At 39.1% G+C, this 27,870-nt stretch overlaps 2 protein-coding genes across 4 annotated transcripts in view; one reads left to right on the top strand and one right to left on the bottom strand.

Annotated features, from left to right (window-relative positions):
* ZBTB41 (zinc finger and BTB domain containing 41) overlaps positions 1 to 6,758 on the bottom strand; it is a 45,388-nt gene extending 38,630 nt beyond the window's left edge. The window contains exons 1-2 of the mRNA XM_029230943.1: positions 6,683 to 6,758; positions 4,831 to 6,070 (exon numbers count right to left, since the gene is read on the bottom strand). Coding sequence (XP_029086776.1) covers positions 4,831 to 5,953 — 1,123 coding nt within the window. The 5' untranslated portion in view covers positions 5,954 to 6,070; positions 6,683 to 6,758. The remainder of the gene's footprint in view (positions 1 to 4,830; positions 6,071 to 6,682) is intronic.
* Positions 6,759 to 6,962: 204 nt separating this feature from the next.
* CRB1 (crumbs cell polarity complex component 1) overlaps positions 6,963 to 27,870 on the top strand; it is a 264,792-nt gene continuing 243,884 nt past the window's right edge. For 2 of the 3 annotated variants that reach the window (XM_029230014.1, XM_029230018.1), the window contains exon 1: positions 6,963 to 7,599. In XM_029230014.1, coding sequence (XP_029085847.1) covers positions 7,515 to 7,599 — 85 coding nt within the window. In that variant the 5' untranslated portion in view covers positions 6,963 to 7,514. Of the gene's footprint in view, positions 7,600 to 18,900; positions 18,976 to 27,870 lie in introns of all 3 variants that reach the window. The other variant, XM_029230015.1, reaches the window with a different exon arrangement.

Below are 27,870 nucleotides of genomic sequence, written 5' to 3'. Positions count from 1 at the left end.
AGGACCATTCTTACCTGGGGATTGACTGTGCCTGCTTAGCACAGACTCTCAGGACTGAAGGCTAACTTATCAACCCCCTACCACTCAAGTCTCCTGATTTTTTACACCCAAGTGAACAGGAAGAGCAACTTAATAAAAATCTTAAATTATAAGAAAAGTCTTAACCAAAACTTTTATTTTCTATGAAAATGCCTTTGCTGGAAAGATCAATTAGTAGAATTTTCCATTTATTTGTAGTCAAGAAATTCTTGCTTGCAAATAAAAATTAAGTTATATGTAGTTGAATATTAAAGCCATCAAGTGGCAGTTAAATTAAAAATCAAAACCACTTTTGATTGTTAAACTTCCATTTGCCTACAGACCAGTAGACTTAACAGGATTTAACCAAAACACAAAAAGAAACAAATAAAATCATTTAAAAATAAATTCAGCAAAGTCCAAAGAGACCAATGAAAATACATAAATTTGAATAATTCATTATAACATTTAGAACCTCTAAAGTAAAAACACATTTTTGTTATGTTATTAATTCAAATTTCATGCACAGAGGCATTGCAGGACCTGTTATCTGCATGGATTTGAATTTCTGACCAACAGAAGAGACACAACTTCTGAGGGAACGCTGAACTCCAAAGTCAGATAAATGTCCAAAGAAATCCCATGCTTAAATCAATTGGTAGGGATGTGTGGGGGTTCTCCTCAGCATAAACACAATCTACACATGTATCTGTTTCTTTTCTTATGGGGTGGGGGGAATTCAATAATAATGTATAAATCAAATGTTCACTTCAAAGTTATCAAATAAAAAAAAAAACCCTCAGTATTCTTTCACAGAACACTAAACTATGCCCCACCATTCTTAATCACCAACAGAAAACAAATAATATTAAGAAATTTCATCCACAGCATTTTTATGACTGAGTCCCAGTATGAATTGTGTCCCAAATCAGGACACACAAAATAAAGATATTTTCACATAACAAAACCTGACCCTGTGCTTCACTCCATATGGGTCATGCATATTATCAGATTTTGTATGGAGGTTTTACAAAGAGAAACATCACCAAATTAGCTCATTATATCTCATACGCCAAATCTTAAATTAACCTTGAATTTATTCATTTGGCACACCCTAAAGAATATTTAACTAAAATATTTAACATTAAAGTAGAGAATTATGCTACTGTCATTACTCTTTTCTATTCAGAACCAAGCAGAATCTGTCAGGATGGTCTACACAGTCACATTTTTTTTTTTAAGTTTTTAAACATTTTCTACCTCTAGAAAAGATTAAATTTAATCTAAGGAAAGATTTTAGTTCCCAGTAGGAATGACAAAAAAGATAAATTATCCAAATTTTTTCTCTCACCCCCATCTGTCATCTTCTCACCATTTTTGCCTTTTCACCAGCTAGGTTTTCGGTACAAGGGGGAAAGGTCAAAGGACTCTTATTTTGCGTGAGAATAGGCTGAGAGGAGGACAGCTGGGAGCCTAAGGAAAAAATACAACTGGATCAGTCTGAGCAACTATTAAGCACGTCAAAAAAGATAAAAGATCCAAAGTGCTGGAATCAAATTACTAAACTACATACTGTGGAGCTAATGGTTCCAGCAGAAGGTCTCAGAGCTTATTAATTCTCTCTCCTAAACCCACTCTGAGACAGCAAGTTAAAGACTTCTTACAAGTCCGAAGTCAGAGTCAACCTTTCACCTTAGTTCAATTAAACAAGAGCTTACTGAAAACTTATTATCTGAAATAACCTGGGGTATCATGAAGGATACTAACCAAAAGTAACATACAAAACCTTCACGCTCACAATCTAATGATATAGGGAAATAACAATCAAAATTCTAGGTGGACTCCTATGAAAGGATTAAAATCCTATGAAAGAAATGTGGGTGATATGAGGATTACTGGAAAGTAGCCCTTGAACTGTTTTATTTTAAGAATAAAGAGGACTTCTGATAGGGATGATAAAGGAGGACATTTAAGAAACACAGGTATTCTCCATCTGCATATTCTTTTCACTCTATCCATCACCAGTCCACTGAAGCCTATATTCAGGGCACCTCTGATCTACTCCTGTCCCACATCCCGTTCCCAATGCTGCTCATCTGCCTGGTCCAAGCCTGCAACACCTCCAACTTCCTTCTCATCACTGAAGCCAGAGTATCTTTCTAAAACTCCTATGGCCGTCATTTCCTTTGTCAAATTTTTCTCAACTTTCTATCACTTATTGGATTAAAACTCCTCTGTACTGCATACAAACCATTCAAAACTTGACCTCTGCTTACTTGCCAATCCTCACCTCTTGTCATTTTCATTATGCCTCCTTGCCCACCCCGAAATCACCCTGCCCGTAGCAATTTCCAGAAACAGTTACCTCCATGTCTTTGCAGCTGTGGTCCTTCTGCCTTGTAAGTTCCTCCCTATTCTTTAGGTCTGAGCTCAAATGCTACCTGCTCCGTGAAATCTTTCCTAATTCTTATAAGCCTCTGTATTTGTCCTGATAAGATGATCTTATTGTAATATAATTGTATTTGTGCATGTACTCATTAACCTCTAAGATTCTTGAGGACAGAGAATATATCATTTCATATTTATTTGGCATAGTAGAGACACTCAAAAACTGCATTAATGATCAATAAGAGAAGCTAGCATTCCCTACACGCCTAAATTTCACACGATATTTTAAGTGATTCACAAGGACTATCCCATTTAATCCTCATAGTAACCCCCATGAGAAGGTACCATTAGCATCATCCCACTCTATCTGTGAGGAAACAAAAGTACACACACAGGTTAAGCAACTCACATAAGACCTGGATTCAAAAATGCAGGCAGTCTGACATCACCACAGCTCATACTTTGTAACCAATATGATAAAATCACAATCTCAATCTCTTGCTTGCTCTCTTTCTCTGTACTAGGGAAAAGCCAGCAAGCCCCAACGAAGCTAAGCAAGAGAGGGGCTCAATAAGAGGGGTATAATGTAAAATACATCCAGGAAGGAGGCTGGAAATAAGCTGACAATGTGCCTTACTGATTCCCACAATTATCTGATTATCTGAACTGAATTTGGTTAAAAAAGCTGCAAAATGCCTTCCTCTTAGTACATTAGGACCTTGACCTTGAGCACTCTTTCCCCAAATAGTGTGCACAGAACTCTACTTTCCTGGGAGTTTCCAAGGAAAACCCCAAAAGTGTCTAGTGGTAAAATTATTTGAGGAAATGCCAGGTTAAGTAAAATGAACGGGTTTCTTTACTAAAGAATTTGAGAGCATTAATACAGATAGATGAGTATAGTTATCCCCGTCTTACCTGAACACAGAACCCCTTGCTCATAGCATATCTCACGGGCCTAGTTAGTGTTCGATAGGACAGTTTGAGGCCTACAATGCCATTTGCACACTGACACCTGCCCACACACCTCAAGTCAAATTAGGTCAAATTAAGGTGTAATACAGGAAGCATGTGCTAAGAATACAAAGTCTAAAAAAGAGACTCAACTGGAAAGATGAAATGTTGTCAGGTATCTCAATCCAAAAATGTTGTTCTCGTCTCTATACCCCTCACACATCTGTTCACAGCTCTTCAAGAGCATTTACCAACCTGAGTTTAACACGCTACTTGTATCCGCACACTTTTCCAACTGACCTACTCAAAAAAAGTTGTTTTATTCATTTGTATAGAAACTTAAACACAGTAAAAATAACAATAAATAATTATTAAATTGGATTGTCAAAAGCATTCTGATTTAGAAAAAAATATTCAAAGGCATAAGAAAAAGCAAAAAGAGGTTACCACTGCTATGCCATAGTTTATACTATCGAATATTTTGAGAGCAAATAATTACCAATGCCTATGTAAATGCAAATGTAAACAATTTCCACCTATGCCAATAACAAGTAACTCAACACTCCAAGACACATTGGGATATATTAAACTGTATAAGTAATTTTACAAGGTCAAATTACACTTATCTCTTCTTTTTATCACTCTATACAGTCAAATATATTTCCCAATTTCATAACTTTGATTTATATGTAAATCGCTGAACTGCTGCAATTTAAAATTTCACATTAGAAAGTCCATATAAGACACCTCCAAAAATTATTTTACTAGCAAATATTAGATCTCTTGAAAGTAAATATTCACTGATAAAATTTTAACTTAAGGTTAGAGACATTTCCTATATAGGCTTTTTTAATAAAGAAAAAGTTGATATATTCATTATTATAATAACCCAAGAATACTATTAGGATACTTCCTTAAGTCTCTGTCTACAGAATGAAATTACATTTCGCACAGTTTTATTCCTAACTATGTATTAGAATAATCTGAAACATCCCAATTCTAAACAGTACTGGATACTGGAAAAGTGACTGTATTTATGACTCACATTATTACCATGCTCAAGGGGAAATAGTATACAAATTATTAAATTACATCTAACATAACCTAATTCAATTTTCTATAATGACTCAAAAATATCAGTTACCTATGAAATTAAATTAGCATATAAATCAAAGCTCTACATTCATAATTATTGATACTCTGGAATTTTTCACACTAAATACAGGAACTAATGATCTGTCACCTACTGCCACGACATGAGGAAGAGAAAATAAAGGGTAATATAAATACTTAATTCCTGAATCACAACAAACCCATAATAACAGGATAAAATATGTATCAAAAATCAAATATCCTCTCTACTTAAGTTTTCTTTTTAAAAGTTACTTTCAAAGTTTAGTTTCCAACTATCACCTTTAAAATACCCATGAAAAGTAAGTTATGAGAGACAGGAAACAAGCTTTCTTTTCTTACCTATGCGGTCAAATGTCTTATCGCATTTGGGACACTGCAATATTTTTTTGTTAGTGTTCTGAATGACTACAGGGGTTAATCCCTCATGAATGCTTCTGACAGAATCACCAGCCTCAGCCTCCTCTTCTGCATCATTGGGATCCTTTTCACTGTGCTCTTCAATGTCAGAGTATTCATCTGACATTTCCTCCTCTAGCTCATCCTCTTCAGCATTACATTCACTGCCGGGATCCTCAGAATCATTTCTATCTGACTTTTCCTTATCAAAACTGTCTTGATTCAAATTGTCTGATCCATCACCACTTTCTTGTTCATCATCACTAGTGTCATCAAACTTAACAGGGCACTTCCGATTCCGTTTTGATCTCCTTGTGGAAAAACTTCTCTCCAGCATTTTTAACCCATGCTTTTTCCCTAATAAAAGGGATCTATGGGTTTTCGCCAAATGATTCTCTAAAGACTTCTTATAACAAAAATGTCTACTACAGAATTTACACTGATGATTACTCGACAGTCTTCCAGTTAACTCACTTAGTGTTTCTTCTGGTGACGATTTTTCAGTTAGCTCAGACTGAAAAGTGGCAACATTTTCGTTATTTAGCAGCTTAACTGCATCTATAATATCCAGGAATTTTGCAGCCTCTAAAACAAGTGGGATTTCATATTTGTACACAAAAAATTCTGATGTGTAAAGAAATTCAAGCAAATGCTGAAAAACGGAGTGAGTTACGTGATCCAGGGTGACAACATCCGTGCTTGGATTTTTGCTCAAACACGCATGAAAATAACTACTGCCAACAGCAACGACAACTTTGTGCGCGCTAAATTCTTTTCCTTCTACTATGATAAGTAAGTCACAGAAAGATGGCTGCTTCTGCCTATCATCATTTAAATACTTCAGCAAGTTCTTATTGTACTGCAAAGAACTCAGAAGTTTTCTCTGATCCGGAGAGGGAGGAAGTTCCTGGTAACAGCGAAGAGCTTCGGGAGCTGGTCTTTCCGTGGAATGAGTGTAGGTTACTTGCTCACACTCCACTGCAACATTTCCTTCCGAAGAATCTTTACGGTAGCCTAGATGGATCTTCTCGTCAAGATGTGAAGTAACCTTTCTCCTTTTCTTCATTGCAGTACAACGGTATCAGAACAAGAAACTTCATAAGTGTCTTGAGGGATTTATAAAGGAAAACTAGATTGTCTTGGATCACAGCTTCTGGAGGGGCGTGCCCGAGGGTTGCATGGTCTGCGAAAAGAGTTATGAACCATGAAAAATAACTGCATGGCCAAGCGATCCTAAATCATTCGCGGCATTGTAAACAAATCCTTCCTAAACGAAAACTAAATTATGATAAAGTCACCGCTTCCACTCATTCGTGGCTGAGATTTTAGGGCGGAGAACAAGGAGGGCCGGGTTAGAAAACACAGCCAACAAAAGAATTTTAAAGGAGGCAGAGCACACCTTACAGGCCCGATTCCCGAACCGGGTAGGGGAAAGTGGGGCAGAAGGGGAGGCTCCGCGGAGCGCGCCGTGGGTGCAGGTCGAGGCGGCCACCTTCGCGGTGCAGGGGCGCCGGGACAGTGACAACCAGGCCGTCGCGGCCGCGGAACCCACGTTCCCCATTAATACGCTTCCCAGGGGCGGCTAGGCGCACCTCCTCGGGGCCGGCGAGCGTCCAAATGCTGGAGGCGCCCGGCGGGACGGCCCCGGGAGGCGCGGAGAGGAGAGCGGGTCACCCGGGGGACGGCCGCCGGAGCAGAGCCTCCTCAGGCCCCGCCGGGTGGAGATCGCGCCGCCGAGGGCGCCCCCGCCGCCCGCCAACCCGCTCCCCGAGCAGACGCCCCGCACGTCCATTACCGGGAACCCAGGGCTACCCGTTGGCTCCCGGCCGCTGAGCTCCACTCCGGGCGCGCTCGCTCTGGCGCCGACCCACTTCCGGGTTCAGCCCCCGGCCCCGCCCGCCCTTCCCCTCTTGACGCCCTGCCGCCGCCGCCGCAGCCACCGAGCACGTCAACCGCGCGCGCAGCCTCTCGGCCGCCAGACACCCCAGCGCGCGACCCTGCGCCGGCAATGCGCATGTGCGCGCACCCTCCCTACGCATGCTCCGTGAGGCCCCCCGCCACCCTCGCGGCGACCCCAGCGACTTCAGGAGTCCGTTAGTCCGGGTTTTCGCGGCAGTCCGGTGGCCGCTATGACTGAGCCAGTCGGGGCTTCGCGGGCAGCCAGGCGGGGACCGGCGGAGGGGAAGATGAGGCGGAGTTTCGTAGGGGTGGGCGGAGGCAGCACGCCGCGAGCGGACCGCGTCCTCATGGCTTGTGGCCGGTTGCGGCAGCCCCTCGGCGGCGGGCGAAGCCGTCTCCACAAACGCTGCCCTGCGTCTGAAGAACCCAGCCGGACGCAGCTAACGCAGTTGCACCTAGAATTCATTTTTAACTTTTTATTGTCCACAGAAAACACTGAAAAATGTACATACAAGTATACAACTGGCAGGACAGGAAAGAAAGCCGAAACAAAAAGAAAAGAAAAAGGTCCACAAGGATAACTTTTGGAGCCAAGATTGTGCGTTTCTAACACAGTCGCAGGTGGTGCTGGTATTGCTGCTCTGAGGACCACATGTTTAGTAGCGAGGTCCTAGGCCTGTGACTTTACAGACACGAGGAAAATAAGGCAGAGGCTGAAGCCAAATAGGATGGGTGACCAGGTTGGTGAACCCATGTCCGAGTCCCCTGTGGATGGAAGAGTTACAGAAAAGTTATCGCTGACACTTGTTAACGGTAAGGCAAACTTTATTCAGGGCGTCTACTACAGTGGGGTTTTGTACTAGGTCAGAGAGATTGGGCGCAATTCCAGACAAGGGAAGGTGGGAATTTGTAGCCCAGGAGCCGGCTGGGCGTGGCTGGCATGTCCGTGAACGGAAAACGGCTAAGAGAAAACAAGAGGGGTAAGGGGGGCGGAGTGGGGGCCGGATTTTGGCTAAACTGACCTGACAGGGGTTCTTGCGGGAGGCAGGTGGGATGATCAGACAGGGCTCGAGGAGGAGGAGGAACCAGATGTCAGATATTGAGGGTGGGAGATTCTGGCTAAACTGACTTAGCAGGAGCCTTGCTAAAACTGAGGAATGCATAGACAAATAACAGAAGTTCAAAAGTCAGAGGAGCCTAATTGAGAAGGGAGTTTAGGGGCACCTGATTAAAGTTTGGTGAAGGAGAGAATCTTTGTTAGACCTAATCCAATCAGTTGAACGTCTTAGAGCAAAGGCTAAGCTTTACCGAGGAAGCTATTCGCCTCGAGAGCATAGAAACTCAGCCTGATTCCCTGAAGTATTTGGACTCAAGGCTGGAACAGCAATTCTTACCCAAGTTTCCAGCCTGCAGGCCTGCCCTATGGATTTTAGACTTATAAGCCCTCAGAATCAATCATGCAAGCCAGTTCCTTAGAATATCTGTCTATCCTCTATCTATCTCTCCAGATAGATAGAACCAAACAAATGTTGGTTCTGTTTCTCTGGAAAACCCTCGCTAATACACCAGCAATGAACAGGAAGAAAATAAAATTGAAAAAATAATGCCTTTATGTTTTCCTCGATCGTATAGCACCAACATCCATGTCCCTAAGGTGTCAGAAGTCTTTGTCCGAGGAAGTAGCAGTGGGGCGGGGGGGCCAAAAAGGAAAGCGCAGGGGCAGAAACCCAAGACAGAAAGGAAATCTACACTCTTCAGAATCTCTTTCCTGTGTCTTCCTTTTGCTGATCTGTCATGGTCTTAATTCAGCATCCTTTAGCAGGCTGTTTCACAAATTTATTTCTGAAAATGAAAATGTTTTTCTTCATTTATTTGTTGAATATCCATTAAACAACCACTCTGTACCAGGCATGTAACATTTTAAATAAACTTAGTCATAAAAGATGTTACTTGATGGCATCAGAGGTATAAAATACCTGGGAATGAACCTAATGAGTTATGTTCAAGACCTCTACACACAATTCTCTACAACAGGGCTGACAAACTTTTCTGTAAAGGACCAGATATGAAATATTTTAGGTTTGTGAGCTACGGGTAGTATCTTTTCCATTTTATTCTTCATTTTTATGACAGCCCTTTAAAATGTAAAAATTATTCTTATCTCATGGACCATACAAAAAACAAGCCATGAGCTGATTTTGGCCTGTGGGCCATTGTTTTCTGAGAACTCCCCCTAAAACCCAACTCAGAGAAATTAAAGAAGACATTGAAGAAATATGTCATATTCATAGATTGGAAGAATCAATATTGTAAAGATGTCAGTTGTCCTCAAATTGATCTGTAGATTTAAAGACATCAATGTATTGGACTTAATCAGTATTAAAAACTTCTGTTTTTCAAAACCAATTAGGAAAATCAAAAGGCAAGCCAAAGACTAGGAGAAGATATTTGAGAAACATATGCCCCCAAAATAAAACGGACTCTTGCAACTAATGAGAAGGAAAAAAATATGTAAAATGAGCAAAATGTTAGAACAGACACTTCATGAAAGAAGTACATGAAAGATCTTGTCTTTAAATTGCATCTTAAAGGAGATGCTAATTAAAACCACAGTGAGATACATACCTAAGCATAACTAAACTTATAAAGATTGACAGTGTCAAGTGTTGATAAAGATGCAGATCAACTGGAAATCTCATTCACTTCTTTTTTTTTTAAATTTTTATTTATTTATTTATTATTGGCTGCTTTGGGTCTTCGTTGCTGCACGCGGGCTTTCTCTAGTTGAGGCGAGTGGGGGCTACTCTTCGTTGCGGTGTGCCAGCTTCTCATTGTGGTGGCTTCTCTTGTTGTGGAGCATGGACTCTAGGTGCTCAAGCTCCAGTAATTGTGGCACACAGGTTTCAGGAGTTGTGGCATGCAGGCTCAGTAGTTGTGGCTCGCAGGCTCTAGAGCGCAGGCTCAGTAGGTGTGGTGCACGGGCTTAGTTGCTCCGTGGCATGTGGGATCTTCCCGGACCAGGGATCGAACCTGTGTCCCCTGCATTGGCAGGCGGATTCTTAACCATCACGCCACCAGGGAAGTCCCTCATTCACTTCTTATTGGAATACAAGCACTTTAGAAAATAGTTGAGCAATTTCAGAAAATTACACATATACAAGCTAGCCATTCCATTTTTTTTTTTTTTAATAAATTATTTATTTATTTTTGGCTGTGTTGGGTCTTCGTTGCTGTGTGCAGCTTTCGCTAGTTGCAGCGAGCGGGGGCTACTCTTCGTTGTGGTGCGTGGGCTTCTTATTGCATTGGCTTGTTGCAGAGCACGGGCTCTAGGCATGTGGGCTTCAGTAGTTGTGGCATGCGGGCTTGGTAGCTGTGGCTCGCGGGCTCTAGATCGCAGGCTCAGTAGCTGTGGCGCTCAGGCTTAGTTGCTCCGTGGCATGTGGGATCTTCCCGGACAAGAGCACAAACCCGTGTCCCCTGCATTGGCAGGCAGATTCTTAACCACTGCACCACCAGGGAAGCCGTAGCCATTCCGTCATTATTCAAGAGAAACCAAAGCATTATATCCACACAGTCTTATATACAAAATTTTATAGCAGCTTTACTTGTGATAGCCCAAAATTGGGATCAACCTAAATGTCCAACAACAGGTGAATGGAAAAACAAATATATAAAATACTATTACTTAACAATAAGCAGGAACAAACTAATGCCAAAGACAACAACATAGATGAGACTCAAAATAACTTGAATAAAAAACAAAATGAGTATATTCTACATGATTCCATTTATCAAATGTCTAGAAACTGCAGATTAAAATGACAGTTTGTTGCTTAGTCACAATGAGTGGCATCAGAGTTTGTGATAAATTAAAAAAGGGCACAAGAAAATTTTAATTATTTTGATTGTAGTGATGGTTTCACTAGTGTATACATATAACTGATCAAATTATTTACTTGAAATGCATGCAGAATATTGCATGACAGTCAATCTTAAAGTCATAAAAAAAAAGAATGTCACACAGACACTTGAACAGGGACATACAATGAAACAATAGAAAAATTGAAATTCCAGAGATTCAAATTCACAGGTTAATTTACTATATAAAAAGGTAAAATTTCAAGTCTGTGACGTAAAGATAGAATATCCAATAAATGAAGATAAAGAGGTGGCATCAGAAATAAAAGTAAGTTGTATATAACCTCAGTGAATCAAGATAAATCCCAAATGGATCAAAAATTTAAATGTAAAAACTGAAACCATGAAAGAACTATAACAAAACACAAACTTCTAAATAACAGTAAAATGGTGAAGGTCTCTCTCACCACGAATCAAAATTCAGAAGCAATTAGGGAAACAAAATTGTTAAATCAACCATATAAACTTAAAAATTTTTTTGCATGGAGGAATTCCAGTATCAGCAATGGTGAATTAAGTAGCTGGAACCAATTCTGCTGTGAACAGCTAGGACAAAATGTTTTTTTAACAAAAGCTACTGTTTTGGATGCATGGCATAGCTACCAGGGTTATGTGTGAGGAATTGTGAGGGCCTGGTCTGCAAGAAAAAGAGGCTCAAAGAGGTGATCTGGCTTTGGGAGGCGGGGGCTTCTCCCTAAAGGCAGTTACTGACGGGAAAGAAGCAACTGAGAGGCTGATAAAACGATTAGATCCTTGACAGACTCATGAGGCAGGGAGACAAACATTGAAATTTAAGGATCCGGAGAAAGGAAGGGCCCTAATAAACACCCTGTGTTTTCAGCTGGGGCTCTGAAAGGCCTAACCTATGAGTAAGAACGCACTAGAAATAGACCACCCATCACAGTGCTGAAGACCTTACATTTTTACTCCTTTGAGAAAGACAATCAGGAATTGCTTCTTCTCTTAGTCTCTCTGCCTGCCAGGAGCAAAACCAAATGCTGTCTCGATTAAGGTGATGTCATCCAGACTCTTAACGTGTTAATTTTTAATATAAAATAGCCAGCATTGAATCAAACACCCGCACACACAGAGGATATTTCCAAAAAAGTAAAAGGCAGACAAAACAGATCCAGAGGAGATCAAGAAAATGAAGTTATTGGACCAATACAACAACAGCAAATAAACTATGAGTAATATGTTCAAGGAATTGACAGAATATTGAAAATGGAAATGAAATAGAAATTCTAGAACAGGAAGATATGATAGGTGAAATTAAGAAGAATGGATGTGTTTAAACTAAGATTAGAAAGAGCTGAAGAGAAACTATTGAACTAAAAGACAAATCAGAAGAAATATCCAAAATAAAACACAGAAAGCAGGTATGGTTAATACAGAAAAGAGGAAAAAGAAATATGTAGAACACATAAAACACCAAGCACAAATCTTAATAGAACCACAGCAGCAGGAGAGGAGAATGACAGTGAGGAAGAGGCAGTATTTTAAAAGATAATAGCTGAGAATTTCCCATTGATGAGAGACATCAAGCCAGAGATTCAAGAAATACTAGGAACTCCAAGCAGGATGAGTTCAAAGAAAAGTAAAATTGGGCATGTCATAGTAAAACTGCTGAAAATTGGAGATAGGAAAAAATTTTTAAAAGCATGCATAGGGAAAAAAAGAGTATTGGCATTAGAGGAGCAAAATTAGGCCAAGAGCTGACTACCCAATGGAAGCCTAGGAGGCCAGAAGACATCTTAATGATATCTTAATGATGCTCCAAAAAGGTAACTGCTGAGCTAGAACAAATCGTACAAATGAGAGCAAGATAAAAAGTAGTTGAAATAAGCCAATCTTGAGAGAATTCACTAACTGCAGACTCAAGAGTTCCAGAAATACCAAATGGAGACTTTTAGGCAAAGGGAAAAATCACAGATGGAAGCAGTGTAGTGAAGGAAAGAGTAAAGAATAACATGAATAAATGCAAATTGACTGTGAAAATAATAATAAAATGACTGTGGGATTAACAAAATAACATAAAACACAAGATATATTGAATTGAATTAAGAATTTCTAAGGTCCTGTGCTGTCCAGCATGTGTTAAAAGTTCTAATTTATATATAACTTTATTAACTCAAGGATGTTTGTTACAACCTCTGGAGTAACTACTAAAATCAAAATTAAACAAATGTTTAATAAATAGGCTAATAGAGGTGGGGAAATTGAACACTGAAGAATCAAGATGAAGAAAAGAAAGTAGAGAAAAAGAAACAGCATTTGAAACAAATAGAAAAATATAATAAGATGGTAGATTTAAAACCAAATGTAATAATTAATTACTTAACTGTAAATTGACCAAACTATTCCATTAAAAGGACAGTCATTGATAGACTGAATGAAAAAAAAGACAAAAACTTGCTACTACAGACTTGATTACTACAAAAACTTGATTATTACAGACAAAACAAAGTTAAAAGGACATGTTTGGAAAATGATACACTATGCAAATACTAACCAAAGGTAGGTTGATGTATGTATATTAATATCAGACAAAGTAGACTTTAACATAAATGAGTTATTTGAGATAGGACATATCATAATAATATAATTTGCAATCCATGCAGAAGATATAGCAATTTCAAACATGTATGCCTGTACTAAATTATCTACATATTTTATAATATATACTTATGAATTTCTATCCATATGTGTATACATATTATGTACTATTTTATTTACTTATATAAAAAGATAAGTATACTATTGCATAATATTTTATATACTAATTATATATATAACATTATTATATATACATATTAGTACAAAAAAAGATAACTTGAAAACCCCAAATGTTTGGAAATTCATTAATACATGGGTAGCCCATAGGTAAATAGCCCAAAGAAAAAGAAAATAATCTCAATAAAATTTAGAAAATATTTTGAACTGAATAATAATAAAAATATATCAAAACAAATGTGACAGCTAAAATCATGTTTAGAGGGCAATTTTAACTTTAAATGCTCACCCTAGAAGAAAAACTGAAAATCCTTGACCTATGCATTCATTTTAAGATATCAGCGCACACACACACACACACACACACACACACACACCCCACACCAAATTCCCAAGAGGTTATAAGGCTGGAAACAACAAAGAACAGATATCAATGAAATGGAAACAGTTACTTAAAAGAGAGGGTCAACAGTATCAAAGTTTTCTTTGGTTGTAAAAAAAAAAAAAACAATTTATAATTGATAATGAACTCTTACCTTCCTATGTGCCATTTATTAAGTTATTGTCTTAACTTCAAGTCCACCCTTCAAAATTCTGCATTGTGATGCTGGGCTGGAATTCAGTTTTGCAGGCTGGCTACTTGTTAGTTTCTGCAAGGAACAATAGAGATTTTTAAAAAGTAAGAAAAGCATGGTTGCAAAGTGACATTCAAGCTCTCCATCTTGTAACAGTACCAAAAGGAAAGGACACTATCAGGAAAGTGAAAAGACAACCTGAAAATGGGAGAAAGTATTTGCATATAATAAATTTGATGAGGTTCTAGTATCCAGAATATATTTTAAAATCTTATGAGTAAAAAAAAATGAAACAAAATAACCCAGTTTTTAAAATGGACATTGGATTTGAATAGACATTTCTCCCGAGAAGATATATAAAGGCCAATAAACACATGAAAAGTTGCTCAACATCATAGTCAGTATAGAAATGCAAATCAAAACCACAAGTACATACCTACCACTTCACACCAACTAGGATGGTCATAATTAAAAAGATAACAAGCATTGGCAAGGCTGTGGAAGTTGGAATCCTCATACACTGCTGGTGGAAACATAAAATGGGGCACCCACTTTGGAAAATATTTTGTCAGTTTCTCAAAAAGTTAAACACACAGGTTACCATATGACCCAGCAGTTCCACTCCTAGGTATATACCCAAGAGAACTGAAAACATATGTTCACACAAAAACTTGTAAACAGATGTTTATGGCAGTATTATTCATTTTAACCAAAAGGTGGAAAAAACCCAAATGTCCATCAGCTGATGAACAAATAAAATCTGGTATATTCATACAATTTAATATTATTCTGCCATGAAAGGGATTAAAGTACTGATACATACTACAACATGGATGAATCTTGAAAAACTGTGCTAAGTGAAACATAAATGACCACATATTTTGTGATTCCAGTTATATGAAATGGATAGCGAAATTCACAATAACAGAAAGTAGATTAGTAGTTGTAAGGGTCTATAGAAAAAGGGAGTAGGGGAATGAGTGCTGACGGGTACAGGTTTCTTTTGGGGTAATGAAACTGTTCTAAAATTAGATTGTGGTAATAGTTGTACAACTTTGTGGATACACTAAAAACCACTGAATTGTATGCTTTAAAAGGGTAAACTTTGGGACTTCCCTGGTGGTGCAGTGGTTAAGAATCTGCCTGCCGATGCAGGGGACACGGGTTCGAGCCCTAGTCCGGGAAGATCCCACATGCTGCGGAGCAACTAAGCCTCTGCACCACAACTACTGAGCCTGTGCTCTAGAGCCCGCGAGCCACAGCTACTGAGCCAGCACGCCCTAGAGCCCGTGCTCCGCAACAAGAGAAGCCACTGCAATGAGAAGCCCACGCACTGCAACCAAGAGTAGCCCCCGCTTGCCACAACTAGAGAAAGCCCGCACGTAGCAACAGAGACCAAAGCAGCCAAAAGTAAAATTAAATTAAAAAAAAAAACCTAAAAAACAAAATTAAAAAAAGGGTAGACTTTATATTATATGAATTATATATATATAGTGACTGCCCCATTGTGTGTACCCAACAGCAATGTATGAGGATTGTGAATTCCAGCTTCTCCACATCCTTGCCTTATTGTCTTGTCTTTTTTTTATCACAGCCATCTTAATGGAAGTGAAGTGGTGGCTCAATGTAGTTTTTTTTTCTTTTTTAACATCTTTATTAGAGTATAATTGCTTTACAATGGTGTGTTAGTTTCTGCTTTATAACAAAGTGAATCAGCTATACATATATCCCCATATCGCTTCCTTCTTGCGTCTCCCTCCCTCCCACCCTCCCTATCCCATTCCTCTAGGTGGTCACAAAGCACTGAGCTGATCACTCAATAAAAATGATATACTCATTTTTGTAACTGTAATAGCATAGAAGATGCTTACATAATAATTTTTATGTGTAAAAGAGTACTTTTTGTTCATATGGTATGGTCACATATATAAAAAAATTATACTGAGTAAAGATTGGAAAACATTGCACCAAAATATTAATAGGAAGTCTCTCTAGGTTGTGGGGTGACATAAGATTTTCTTTTCTTCAATTTTTTTAAAAAAATTTCAACTTTTCTATTATAAACATGTATTTTTATAATGAGGAAAAAAAAATATTTTTAAAGTACCATAAAGAAAAGATGTCAGGGGCTTCCCTGGTGGCGCAGTGGTTGAGAGTCCGCCTGCCGATGCAGGGGACACGGGTTCGTGCCCCGGTCCGGGAAGATCCCACATGCCGCGGAGTGGCTAGGCCCGTGAGCTGTGGCCGCTGAGCCTGCGCGTCCGGAGCGGAGCCTGTGCTCCGCAACGGGAGAGACTACAACAGTGAGAGGCCCTCATACCGCAAAAAAAAAAAAAAAAAAAAAAAGTGGAGTAAATAAAGAACTTTGAAGAAGTAGAAATTAAACCTAAAACCAGCAACATTAAAACATTGAATTAGGTTGAGGAAGGTATTCAAGAAGGGTGAGAACAAATCTTAACTTGACGGCTCAATGCCTAGGCTGGTTCCAGAAGGGTTTCTGATAAGAGACAAGACCAAAGGAGCAGAGGGGAAACAGAGGGTGTCAGAATTTGACCCTGGGCTGTCAGAGCTTCAGGTAACAAGGATAAAAATTGTGTTTGCTTTCTTTTGAGAAAGCTTTAAGTTGATTTGTCAAGTACAGCAGATGTTTGTTTGGCAAAGTGGCAGCATGGAGAGAAAATTGTATTTCTTTGTATGACCATCTACAAGGAAGAGGTTTGGAAATCCTCTAATGAGCGTGCTAGGATAGAAGGCACTCAAGTTGGTTTATCAGGCTTTCATTTTGCCTGGTGTGTATGGTGTGTAAGGCAAGGCTAGAGAAGAATTGGGAAAATAGAGGGGATTTTTGAGGTCACATTGAGCGGAGAGAGGAAAGCAAAGAAGGGAGGAATTTCAAAGAGAGATGACAGCTAAGAAAAGAACCTCAGTTTTAGGTGATACCTGCTCCTGATTTTGATAGTGTGCTGTTGATTCATGAGAAGCAGAAGAAGATTGAGCAAGGGTTCAGTAACCATAGGATTAGCATTAGAATATTGTGGAATGAGTTCAGTTTTGGAGTCAAACTGATCTGTGTTCAAAACATACCTCTTACATCCTGTTGGTGGCAGCTTGTATGCTTCTCAGACTATAGTGAAAAACATAGAGACGTGCTCAGCCTTTCAGTTCTTTCTGAAAAGTAATAATTTGACAAGCAGTAATTCATATTTTTCCAATTGAAAAAATCATATACATTTTGAAGAAGAATGAAACACTTGCCTGATGATGTGGTATAATATATCTAAACTATTTCTACATGAAATACAGAGTAAAGGATATTCTTTTAGAAAATATTCAATTTATGCCTGTGCATGTCCAATTTTATCTTTTACTTTTTCTTTTTAATTTTTTCATTTAAAGCTCTTTTACTTTCCCAGCATTTAATGGCCTGTTTACACAGTAGATTCTGAAACTCAGAGCAACTCTCTGGAGACCCAGAGGAAATGAATAGTGGTAGATATACATTAGTGCAGGTTATAAAACATAATTACATTAAAATTTTTAGGTGAAAGCACATTTTAATGCATTAAACCTGCATTGCAGAAGCATACTAAGTTTTTATGGATAAATTTTTTTCCCACTGGAGGGTGCAATTCATCAGTGTATCAAGATTTCTACAGTTCCTTTAATGAGTATACTTTATAAATAATATCAGAGAGCTGATTATTTCCAAGACACTAATGTAGAATGCTGAGTAGATTTTATAAAACTTTAAATAGATAGAATTTCACTAATAGGAATCTGGGCTTTATTCTACAATATACTTGTGATTTAATTATGATCAAATGATTTTTAAGCCAAGTGTATTCTTTTATTCTCTCTTTTGGATACTATGTATGACTTTCTTGGTTATTAATACTACAAAAATGTATGCTAAAAATTCATAATAAAGAGAAATACAGTCCTACTTATTATGAAGTTTTTGCAGTTGTTTTCTTTAGCAGTCTATGTATTTAATTAAAATTCTCTGTGAAATATAGATTATTAGACTCTACACACAGTAATAATTTGTGGTCTAAAATTAAACGTAAATTTATTAAGCATAAAACTAATATATACATTTAATTGAATTTTTTGTTTTCATTATATATCTTTATGTAGTATGAAGGCTTTTAGATAATGTGTGCCTTCAGTATAGCACTAATAAAATATAAATTTTAATAACAGCCAATATTTATTGAACACCAACCAACTGGGTCTCAGCAGAGTTCTGTACTGATTAACTTTACATTTTTAACTTATTTAATTCTCACAACAGCCTCAACAAATAAGTAACATTTTCCTCGCTTCACAGATGAGGAATCTCAGGTGCCACGTGACTTACCCAAGTGCATACAGTTGGTATGAACTGCTGCTCAAGCTGGGTGACCTGACTTCATGGCCCAGACTTAATCACTGTTTAATAGCTATGTTAGACGTGTTGGTGCCAACCCCTGCCACCCAAACAGTAATGTGTTGATTTTTATTTTAGACACTTGAAGACAGGCACTTTGCATTGTGGTTAATGCCTCAAAGATCTCCATCAAATATTGTGGCTTTTGCTTGCCTGGAACTGATAGAACTGCTTTAATTATGACTTAGATGAATGGTGGCTCAGACTCTTTTTTTAAATTGTCTGCCCCAGCAGCTCTCCTCTCCTTCCCTACGCATAGCAGAACACCAAGACTGCCACTCAGAGGAAAAGACTGCATTGTCCCATCTCATGCCGTCTCAGAGATGCACAGTTACATAACCAAGTGGGCAGTGAAATGTTAAGTGTAAGTGTTGGGCGGGACTTCCAGGAAGCCTCCTTAAGAAATAAGGTCTGTGGCCTGTGACATTACTCCAACTTACCCTCTCCCACTGCCCACAGTGCTGGCATGAAGAGCAGCTGGGGCTCAAGCAGCCAGGATGACAGAACACGAGAGGGAAGGAACATCTATCTCCTGTAAGCCTCTATTTTGAGTTTTTCTGATATAGGCAACTCTTTAATCATATTAACAGTTAAGGAGTTTTCTAAGGTTTAAAAACCCATGTTGTCTATCTTTTGATCCTCAGTCAACACCAGACTACAGCCTTTCTCAACAGATGTGACCGTACCATGAGGCCACCAAATATCCTTTCTATATTAATTTTGAATATGTTATTGGGCTAGTGATATGTGTTTGCTTAATTCTACAACATCATTTCTTTAAAGATCATTTCTATCCATAGTTTAAAATTAATTGCAAAACTTGTTCTACTCAGGGTAAAAATTTGCAGCTTGCTTTTACCGTTGTCAATGATTTAAAATATTTTAATTCATGCCAGGTGTTATTTCCCTTTTTGTAACCAGGAGGAGTACTATGGTGTATTCTTCTTGAGGTCAAATAAGTTATAAAGTATTTTTATGAGATTAGTAACATGATTTGGCAGTAAAGAATATGCATGACACATTTTGTATAAAAAAATTGACAAACTTCCTGGATTCCCAGCATTTCCTCTTTGCTCAGACATAAACCTAGATTATGCTGACCTCTCTTTAAACTTGCCACCTACGTCTAAGGAAAAGAATAAAGAAGTTTGCTTTAAAGCCCTTTCCTTGAAGTTTAATCAATATTTGAGAAAAAAAAATTCATGAAATGTCCTAGATTAGAAGATGACCAAAGGTGTATGAAAGGTAGAATATCATAGAGGTTTTAAGGTTTTTGCCAGATGTAATAGTAACAGTAGCAACATAACATGGTTATTAATAGTACTGTCTTTCACTTATGCAGCACTCATGGTGTACTTGGTGCAGTACTTAATGATTTGTATGTATTAAGCCATTTAAGTCATTCAGTTCTCTCCATTCTAACAGAGGTACTGTTTTACAGCTCAGGGAACTGAACCATAACAACATTAAACAATTTGCTCAAGGTCACTCAGCTAAAATGGAGAAATCAGGACTTGAACCCATGCTTTTTGACCTTGCAATAGTACAATATTACACAGTATTCCTCCATTCAGAGAATTGTTATAATTATTGTATTAAATTAGCTAAATGAAAGATATAATTAGAGAACTATTTAGAAAGCTATGCTGAATATAGCTTCTTTTTTTTTTTTTTTTTTTTTTTGTGCCGTGGGTCATGCGGAATCGTAGTTCCTCAACCAGGGATCAAACCCATGCCCCCTGCATTGGGAGCACGGAGTCTTAACCACTGGACTGTGAGGGAAGTCCTGAATATAGTTTCTTGCTCTATGCTTCTCAGACCCTCTTTCTTGGGATTGAAATGTAAATTTGTACAAACCACTGTCTGAATACTTAATAGTTGAATATTTAGTAATTTTTTAAATCTCCTACCCCTATCTTGCCCCTTCCCCCTTCCCTCTTCCCACTGGTAACCACTAGTTTGTTCTCTATATCTGTGAGTCTGCTACTCTTTTGTTATATTTACTAGTTTGTTGTAATTTTTAGATTCCGCATATAAGTGATATCATATGATATTTGTCTTTCTCTTTCTGACTTACTTCACTTAGTATGATCATCTCTAGGTCCATCCATGTTGCTGCAAATGGCAAAATTTCATTCTTTTTTGTGGCTGAGTAGTATTCCATTGTGTATATACATATATCACATCTTCTTTATCCATTCATCTGTTGATGGACACAGGTTACTTCCATATCTTGGCAATTGTGAATAGTGCTGCTATGAACATAGGGGTGCATTCTGAATTAGTGTTAGAATAATTTAATATTGAATAATTTAAGATTTTAAATTCATTTTTCACCAAGTTAATTTCCAAAGGAAACATTCATGATAGTTATCCAAATTTTTCTTTTTATTTCTATTTTTCTATGGCCTCACCAGATATAGGTATTAGGATAGACATTGTAATCAGGTTTAGATTAAGTCTTGGGAAAGAATCACCATGTGGCAAATTAACTCTATCTGATAAGGGGTTGATTATATCTAGTTCCCTTATGGTTGGTCCTGTAGGTAAAAAAATAAAATAAATTATCCACTTTCATGTCTGCCAAGAGTATGCAAAAGAAAATGATATATAGGGCTGAAAATATCCTTTAGAATCTGTTAAATACTGCCTGTATTTTGCAGAGAAAGATAAAGTCCATATTGATCAAAAAACTTGACCAAGATAATTTACCCAAGCAAAAGGTAGCAGTAAAATATACAGAGCGTGTACTCTAGTGTCAGAAGATGTAGGTCAGATCTTGGTTCTGTAATTGATTAATCAAGAAAACTTGGAGTGTTACTTAACCTCTGGGAGGATAAAGATTTTGACTAGTAAAATTAGCTAATGATACAATAATATTGCCTATAAAATTGTCTTGAGGATCAAATGAGAAGATATATGTGGCAGTGTTTTGCAAACTATTAAGTGTTATATAAATGTTAGCTACTATTAATTAGATTTTGTTTTCCATTATAGAGAGGAGGTACTATAAAATCTACATATCATCAACAACTTAGAAATTGTTCCCATACCAAGGCAAAGGCAGGAGATACTATAGCTTCTTTATAAAATATTTTTATAAAAAGTTTCAGATGTTATTGAAATTACTGAATAATTAGATTACAATTCCTAGCTTATCATTTTAAAATCATACATTTATAAACTCATAAAATAGCCTTCAGTTTTGTTTTAGTCTGTTACAAAAAATTACAAAGGATTTTGCAAGATCTGCAAGAGAATAAATCTGTGTAGTTTTAAGCCACTGCTTTTGGTAATGTGTTACAACAGCTATAGGGAAAGACTTCATTTTTAAAGAACTGGACTAACTAATGGGGATGACCCCCTAAAACAGTGGAGACCAAATGGCCATGCTTCACAGTTAGGAGTCAGGTGGGTGCACTTATGGTAAAGAGGAGAAAGGTCTGAGTGGCATTCAGCAGAGCTGACTAATGGAGAGGCTGTGGCTCCCAGAACATAGTGCCCCAAAGAGGCAAGACAGATGGGCAGCCCACACAGACACTACTCAGTCTACACAGTGAGAAGAGATCAAGGATGGATGACCAGGAGGCTGTAGCCAGTTGCTTCAAAAATACTAATGATTCCTTTTCCAATTTTAGGATTTGAATCACTTTTCAAACCCACTGAGTGAGGAAGAGGTCAGGTATCCAATGGCAAGCACTCTTGAAAAGTGTGTATGGCAATAATTTATCTAATGCTACCACAATAGAACCTGTGACCAATTCTTTGGGTAACAGGACAAAGGTGAATACCCAGACACTTTAAGGACTGCTTAAAGTCAGAATCTGAGCTGACTTTGTTACTCAGAAACCCCAAGTCTCATCACAGCCCTCCTATTAGACTGAAGTCATATGAGGCCAAGTAATAGAATCCTGGCCCAGATCCAGTTCACAGGGGGTCCACTGGTTCCACAAGTATACCCATTGTTTATTTCCCTTCCTTGAAAGTATAATTGAAATGGACATACTTGATAGTTGACACAACCCTCACTTTGATTCTTTGGCCTGAGGGTGGGTGGGTGAGGAAGGTCAAGTGGAAGTTTTTGAAATTACTTGCCATTGTGGCCAAGACAGTGAATACAAAACACTATTCAATGTCAAGGAGGAATGGCAGAAATTACTACCACTCTTAAAGGATGCAGAGATGGTGGTCCCCCCTGTATTTCTATTTGATCCACCAGTTTGTTTTCTACAAAAGGTGATGGTCCTTGGAAAATTACAGTAGATACCATAACTTCTGTCAAGTACTAGCCCTAATTGCAGTTGCCATGACATAAAAGAATACCTTTTCTAGAGCCAATTTAAAAAAGAATCCTAATCATACTGGATGAGCAAGAAATGATAAGTATCAAGGATGCATTGATAAGATACATTTACTTGAGAGGGAAGGAGATTAATGCTATGAGATTTCAGGGACCTGCTACATCAGTAATATTTTAGAGGTCCAGTCGTCTGAAGCATGTTAGGCTATCCTCTTCACAGTGAAGGAGAAATTCTTGCATCTTGTAACTTCCATCATGAAGAATGAAGCAAAAGGCTTGGGAGGCCTCCTTGGGCTCTGGAGACAGACTATTCCACACTTGGAAATACTGCTCCAGCCCAAATATTAAGTGATATGAAAGGCTGACAGTTTTGAGTGAGGCCTGGGGCAGAAACGGGTTCTGATGCAAGACCAGCGGATGATGCAACCTCCGCTTGGGCAATACAACTCAACAGACCGTATTATTTCAGATGTATCTGTGAGATGAGATGCAGTGGGGAATCTGTGGTCAAATTCCAGAATCTCATTGCAAGCCTTTGGAGTTGTGAAGCAAGGCCATGCCATCTGCAGTGGAGAATTATCTAGCTTTTGGAAAACAAATCCAGATGGGCTACTGGGCCCTGGTAGAGATGGAATGCCTGGCTATGAATCATGAGATGGCCCTGCTGCCAGGGCTGCTCAGCATGAGAAAGATTCCATCAAACACACCAAGTCATAACGTCAGGGCCCAAGCAGCAACCCAGTTTGAAATGGAAATGTTACACTGTGGATTAGATATAAGTGGGGACAGAGGGCACAGATACTTCAAAAGCCCCATGGCATCTACGTTCCACCCCTCATGGGACCTGGATCCACTTCTTCATATTCATTCCAGGAGCCGTTCCTTCAGGATTCTAGAGGACCTCTTTTCCTGGGAGAATCTTTAAGGAGAACATAAGTGGCACTAACCACAGCACCCTCCATTGCAGCTAATCAAAGGGATATAACTGGTCTTCTGAATCTTTCTGCTCTACTAAGAATTCTAGATGACGCTCACCCTCAGCTGTTCTAGGTGGATTAATGGTGGTTTGACCTAGACCCCAATGTGTGATGGGTCTGAGCCCTTGGCTCTCCAGGCCTTTCTTAGGGCATAGCTGTTACACTTGCCCATTAGCCATCAAGAGTGGTCAAGGGTGTATCAAGGGCCACCTAGTTGGGAGCCAAACATATTTCTCCTGATGCAACTAGGGTATGGTTGGCTAACAATCTGTAGCTGTTTTCCTATTCGATATCTGCCTAACGTTTGAGCCAAGGTCATGGTCTTCTCAGGGAAGCCAGTGAATAAGATGGCAGTACATGGGCCTAGCCGTTTCTGCCCAGTGTGAGATCCCTCTTATGGACTCTTCTAATGAGTTCTTTGCTCCAGAACTCCCCACTGAGCTGGCAGACAACTTGTCCATCCTGCATCATGATTTGATTGATCCCCTGCCAAATTGTTTCCTCCTTTTGTCTTTCATGGGTGTTACCTCCCCTCCTCCAACAGATTAATTTCTTCTCCTAACTCCATCTCTGTGTCTGCTTCTCAGAGAACCTGAATGACCTTCACAAAGAAGTAGGGTAGGGTAGAGACATGTGGATGACCTATGGGAGTGGGCACACAGTCTGAAGATCTTTGTACCACTTGTGGTAGTGGTTTTAAGTGTCCCCACATTCTTTGATACTCCTCTCTTCAAGAGGTGGAGCGTAGTTTCCCTCCCCTCAACTTTGGGCTAGACTTTCTTCTAATGAATAAAGACTAGTTTACAAAGGGCACTGTAGCTTCCTGCTCCTTCTCTCATATCACTTCCTCTGGAGGAAGCCAGCTGCCATATCATGAGGAACCCAGGGGACACAGGAGAGCCCCATGTGATGAGCAACAGAGGCTTTCTGCCAACAGCCATGTGAGTGGCCTTGGATATGGACCCTTTAGTCCCCAGACTGCAACCCTAGGGAGCAGCTTGACTGCAACCTCCTGAGGGACCCTGAACCAGAACCAGCTGCTTCTGGATTCCTGAGTGGAAGTCAATGCAGATAAATGTTTGTTGTTTCAAACTGCGAAGTGTCAGAGGATTTTGTCACACAGCAATGGATGACGATATACTTGTAAATGACCATCTGAAAGTATCCACTATTGAAGAAGCACTAAACAGACAAAGTGACTCACCCAGTTGTCATCAGCCAGCCTCTGTCATCAGCCACTCCTGTGCTGGTAAAATGGTTGCAAGAATAGAGAAACCACGGGGACAGGGATGAAAGCTATTCATGGTCCCAACAACTTGGGCTCCCATTCACCAAGGCTTATCTGTCTAGTTCTGCAGCTCCTGGAAGCCTGAACTGGCGGCAATGGAGGCCAGCACTGAAACATTCTACAAGGAAACTCACCTGCAAGTTGGTGGCAACATAGCTGCATTGGACCCTTCTGTGAGGCAGGAGTGGGCATGTGCCCTTGGAATCCACAGGTTGTGTCAGTTATATCCCATGTCACTGAACAGCTGCTGGCCTGACAGAATGATGGAAAAGTCTGTCAAAAGCACAATTAAGAAGTCAGCTCACATCATCCTCCAGGACGTAATGTATGTTCCAAATCAGTGACAATGTGTGGCTCTGTGTCCTGTGGGCAAATATGTGGGAACCAAGGGTGGAAGCAGGAGTGGCCCAACCTGTCCTCCTTTTGGGGGCCCACTTGGGGAGCTTGTACTTTCTGTCTCTGCGACTCTGAGACACTGAAGTGTGTTTTGAGAACCTGATTTCATAGGGGAAATAATTTCATTTGGGTCCCACTAACTCTAAGCTACAGTTGCTAGCTGGGCACTTTGGGTTCCTCATGCTAATGGGCAAGCAGGCAGGGAGAGTCGTCAGCATCCTGATGGGGATAATTAGACCTGATCATCAAGCAAAGGCAGGACTTCAGAGGTCTGACATGTGCAGTGCTCTGTGGCGGGCTCCCCTGCTGCTCCTGGAATCCTGTGAGCACCATGTGGTACAGCCTGTGTTAAACGGCTGTGATGACAGACATGTGGCCCAGGTACCCATGCTGCCAAATATCCGTCATGTGAGTGAGACCATCTTAGTCACCTACACACCAGCCAAACCACCAGCCGAGTGTGCTGGAGGCATGAGCAAGCCAGAAGAGACAGCTGAGCGGTTCAGACCACAGACTCACAATTAAATAAATGATCAGATTTCTAAGTACCTAAATTCTAGAGTAGTTTGTTATAGAGCCAGAGTATAGACAAATAACTCACAAGGAGAAGGGTTGTAGGAACCAGGTTACTGGGCCATCTTTCTTCTCAAACACTGTGTGATCCAAAGGTCTTTCCAAGAAAAATGGACATTTATTAATGACTAGAGTTTCTGAATTAAATCCTTTTCTCATCTACCCTTCTGATGACTTGATTGAAGCCATGCGTGAATCTTGGGGCTGTTCTTTCCTATTTTGTGTTAGGCTTATCCTGAAGCCATGCTCTTGTGGCCTATCCCCTGGTTCTAGCTTTGGTTCAGGTTGGAATTCTCAACCTTATCACATAGTTGTGCTCTTATGAGCTCTAGTACAAACACATTATGGACAGAAGTAAGGCTGTGTGATTATAGCCTTATGTATTATGGAGTGAACTTGAGAAGTAGCCCCGTACACACTGTGTAAGTATGATCTGTAAGGCTTTTATTTTCTTTTTTTGCCTTATTGCACTGGCTAGAACTTTCAGCACTATGTTGAATAAGAGAAGCTAAGAATGGACATCCTCGACTTGTTCCTGATCTTAGGGTGAAAGCATTCCATCCTTCACTATTTAGCTGTGGAGTTTTTGGTAGAAGCTCTTTATCAAGTCGAAGAAGTTTCCCTCCATTCCTATTTTTCTAAGCGTTTCTGTCATGCATGGGAGTTAAATTTCGTCAAAGGCTTTTTCTGCTTCTAATTATATGCTCATATGATTTTTTTTCTTTAAGGCTTTTAATGTGGTTGATTACATTGATTTTCAAATGTTGAACCAGCCTTGCCTATGAGGAATCAATCCCTTTTGGTCATAGTGTATAATTCTTTTCATATATTTTTTGGATTCAATTCACTAGTATTTTACTGAGGTTTTTTTGCATCTATGTTCATGAGATATACAGACCTGAAGTTTTCCTTTCTTCTAATGTCTTTACCTGTTTTAGGCATTAGTGTAATGTTGGCCTCATAGAATGAATTAGGAAGTAGTCTCTCTTCTACTTTCTGGCAGAGACTGTAGAGAGTTGGTATCATTTCTTCATTGAATGTTTGGTAGAATTTACCAGTAAAACAGTCTGGGCATAGTGCTTTTATTTTTTGAAGATTATTATTTGAAGATTATTGACTCAGTTTCTTCAATAGATATAGGCCTCTTCAGATTATTATTTCTTGTATGGATTTTGTATTTTCTGTCTCTAAAGAAAATGGTCCATTTTATCTAAGTTACCAGATTGGTGGGCACAGAGTTGTTCATAGTACTTCCTTTTATTGTCCATCTGATCAGTAGTGACATGTCTGTCTTGCTAGGTTCCCTATTTTCTGGTCCTTTGGCTAAAGAGTGCAGGCTTTTGCTCGACGTTTATTTGTCTACATCTGTTGGCATTTTTGAATTTCTAGCTTCTTCAGATCCAAGTGTGGGATACACAAGGCCAAAAAACCCCAAAAAAGAGCTTATCATCATATCATTTCTTGAGCCTCGAGTCCACTAGCCAGTCTGCTTTGCTCTATCTTTTAGAGTCTCTCATGTTTGCTTTACATGTATAATGTATAGGGTTTTTAGTTGTAATTAGCAGAAGGAATAGGAAAAAAATATGTATATTGCATTTTCCTGGAAGAGGTCCCAAGAATATTTTTAGATTGTTAAGTGCTTGAAAAAAGAGCAAAAGAAGAATAAAATTTCATGACACATGAGAACTATTTGAAATTCAAAATTCAGTGTCTATAAGTAAAGTTTTAATTGTCCATGGCTGCTTTTGTGCTACAATGGCTGAGGTTGAGTAGTTGCATCAGAGACTGTATGGTTCAAAACACTAAAATATTTACTATCTGATCCTTTATAAAAATTTGCTGACCCCTGGATCACATGAAAGAATGAATTACTAGAACTTTATTAGCAGAGCTGA

This window comes from Monodon monoceros, unplaced genomic scaffold (assembly GCF_005190385.1).
Source record: "Monodon monoceros isolate NGI ecotype Baffin Bay Population unplaced genomic scaffold, NGI_Narwhal_1 Super_Scaffold_18, whole genome shotgun sequence".
NCBI classification, from domain to species: domain Eukaryota; kingdom Metazoa; phylum Chordata; class Mammalia; order Artiodactyla; family Monodontidae; genus Monodon; species Monodon monoceros.
Note: the sequence above shows the minus strand (reverse complement) of the source record. Positions and strands in the feature narration are given on the sequence as shown.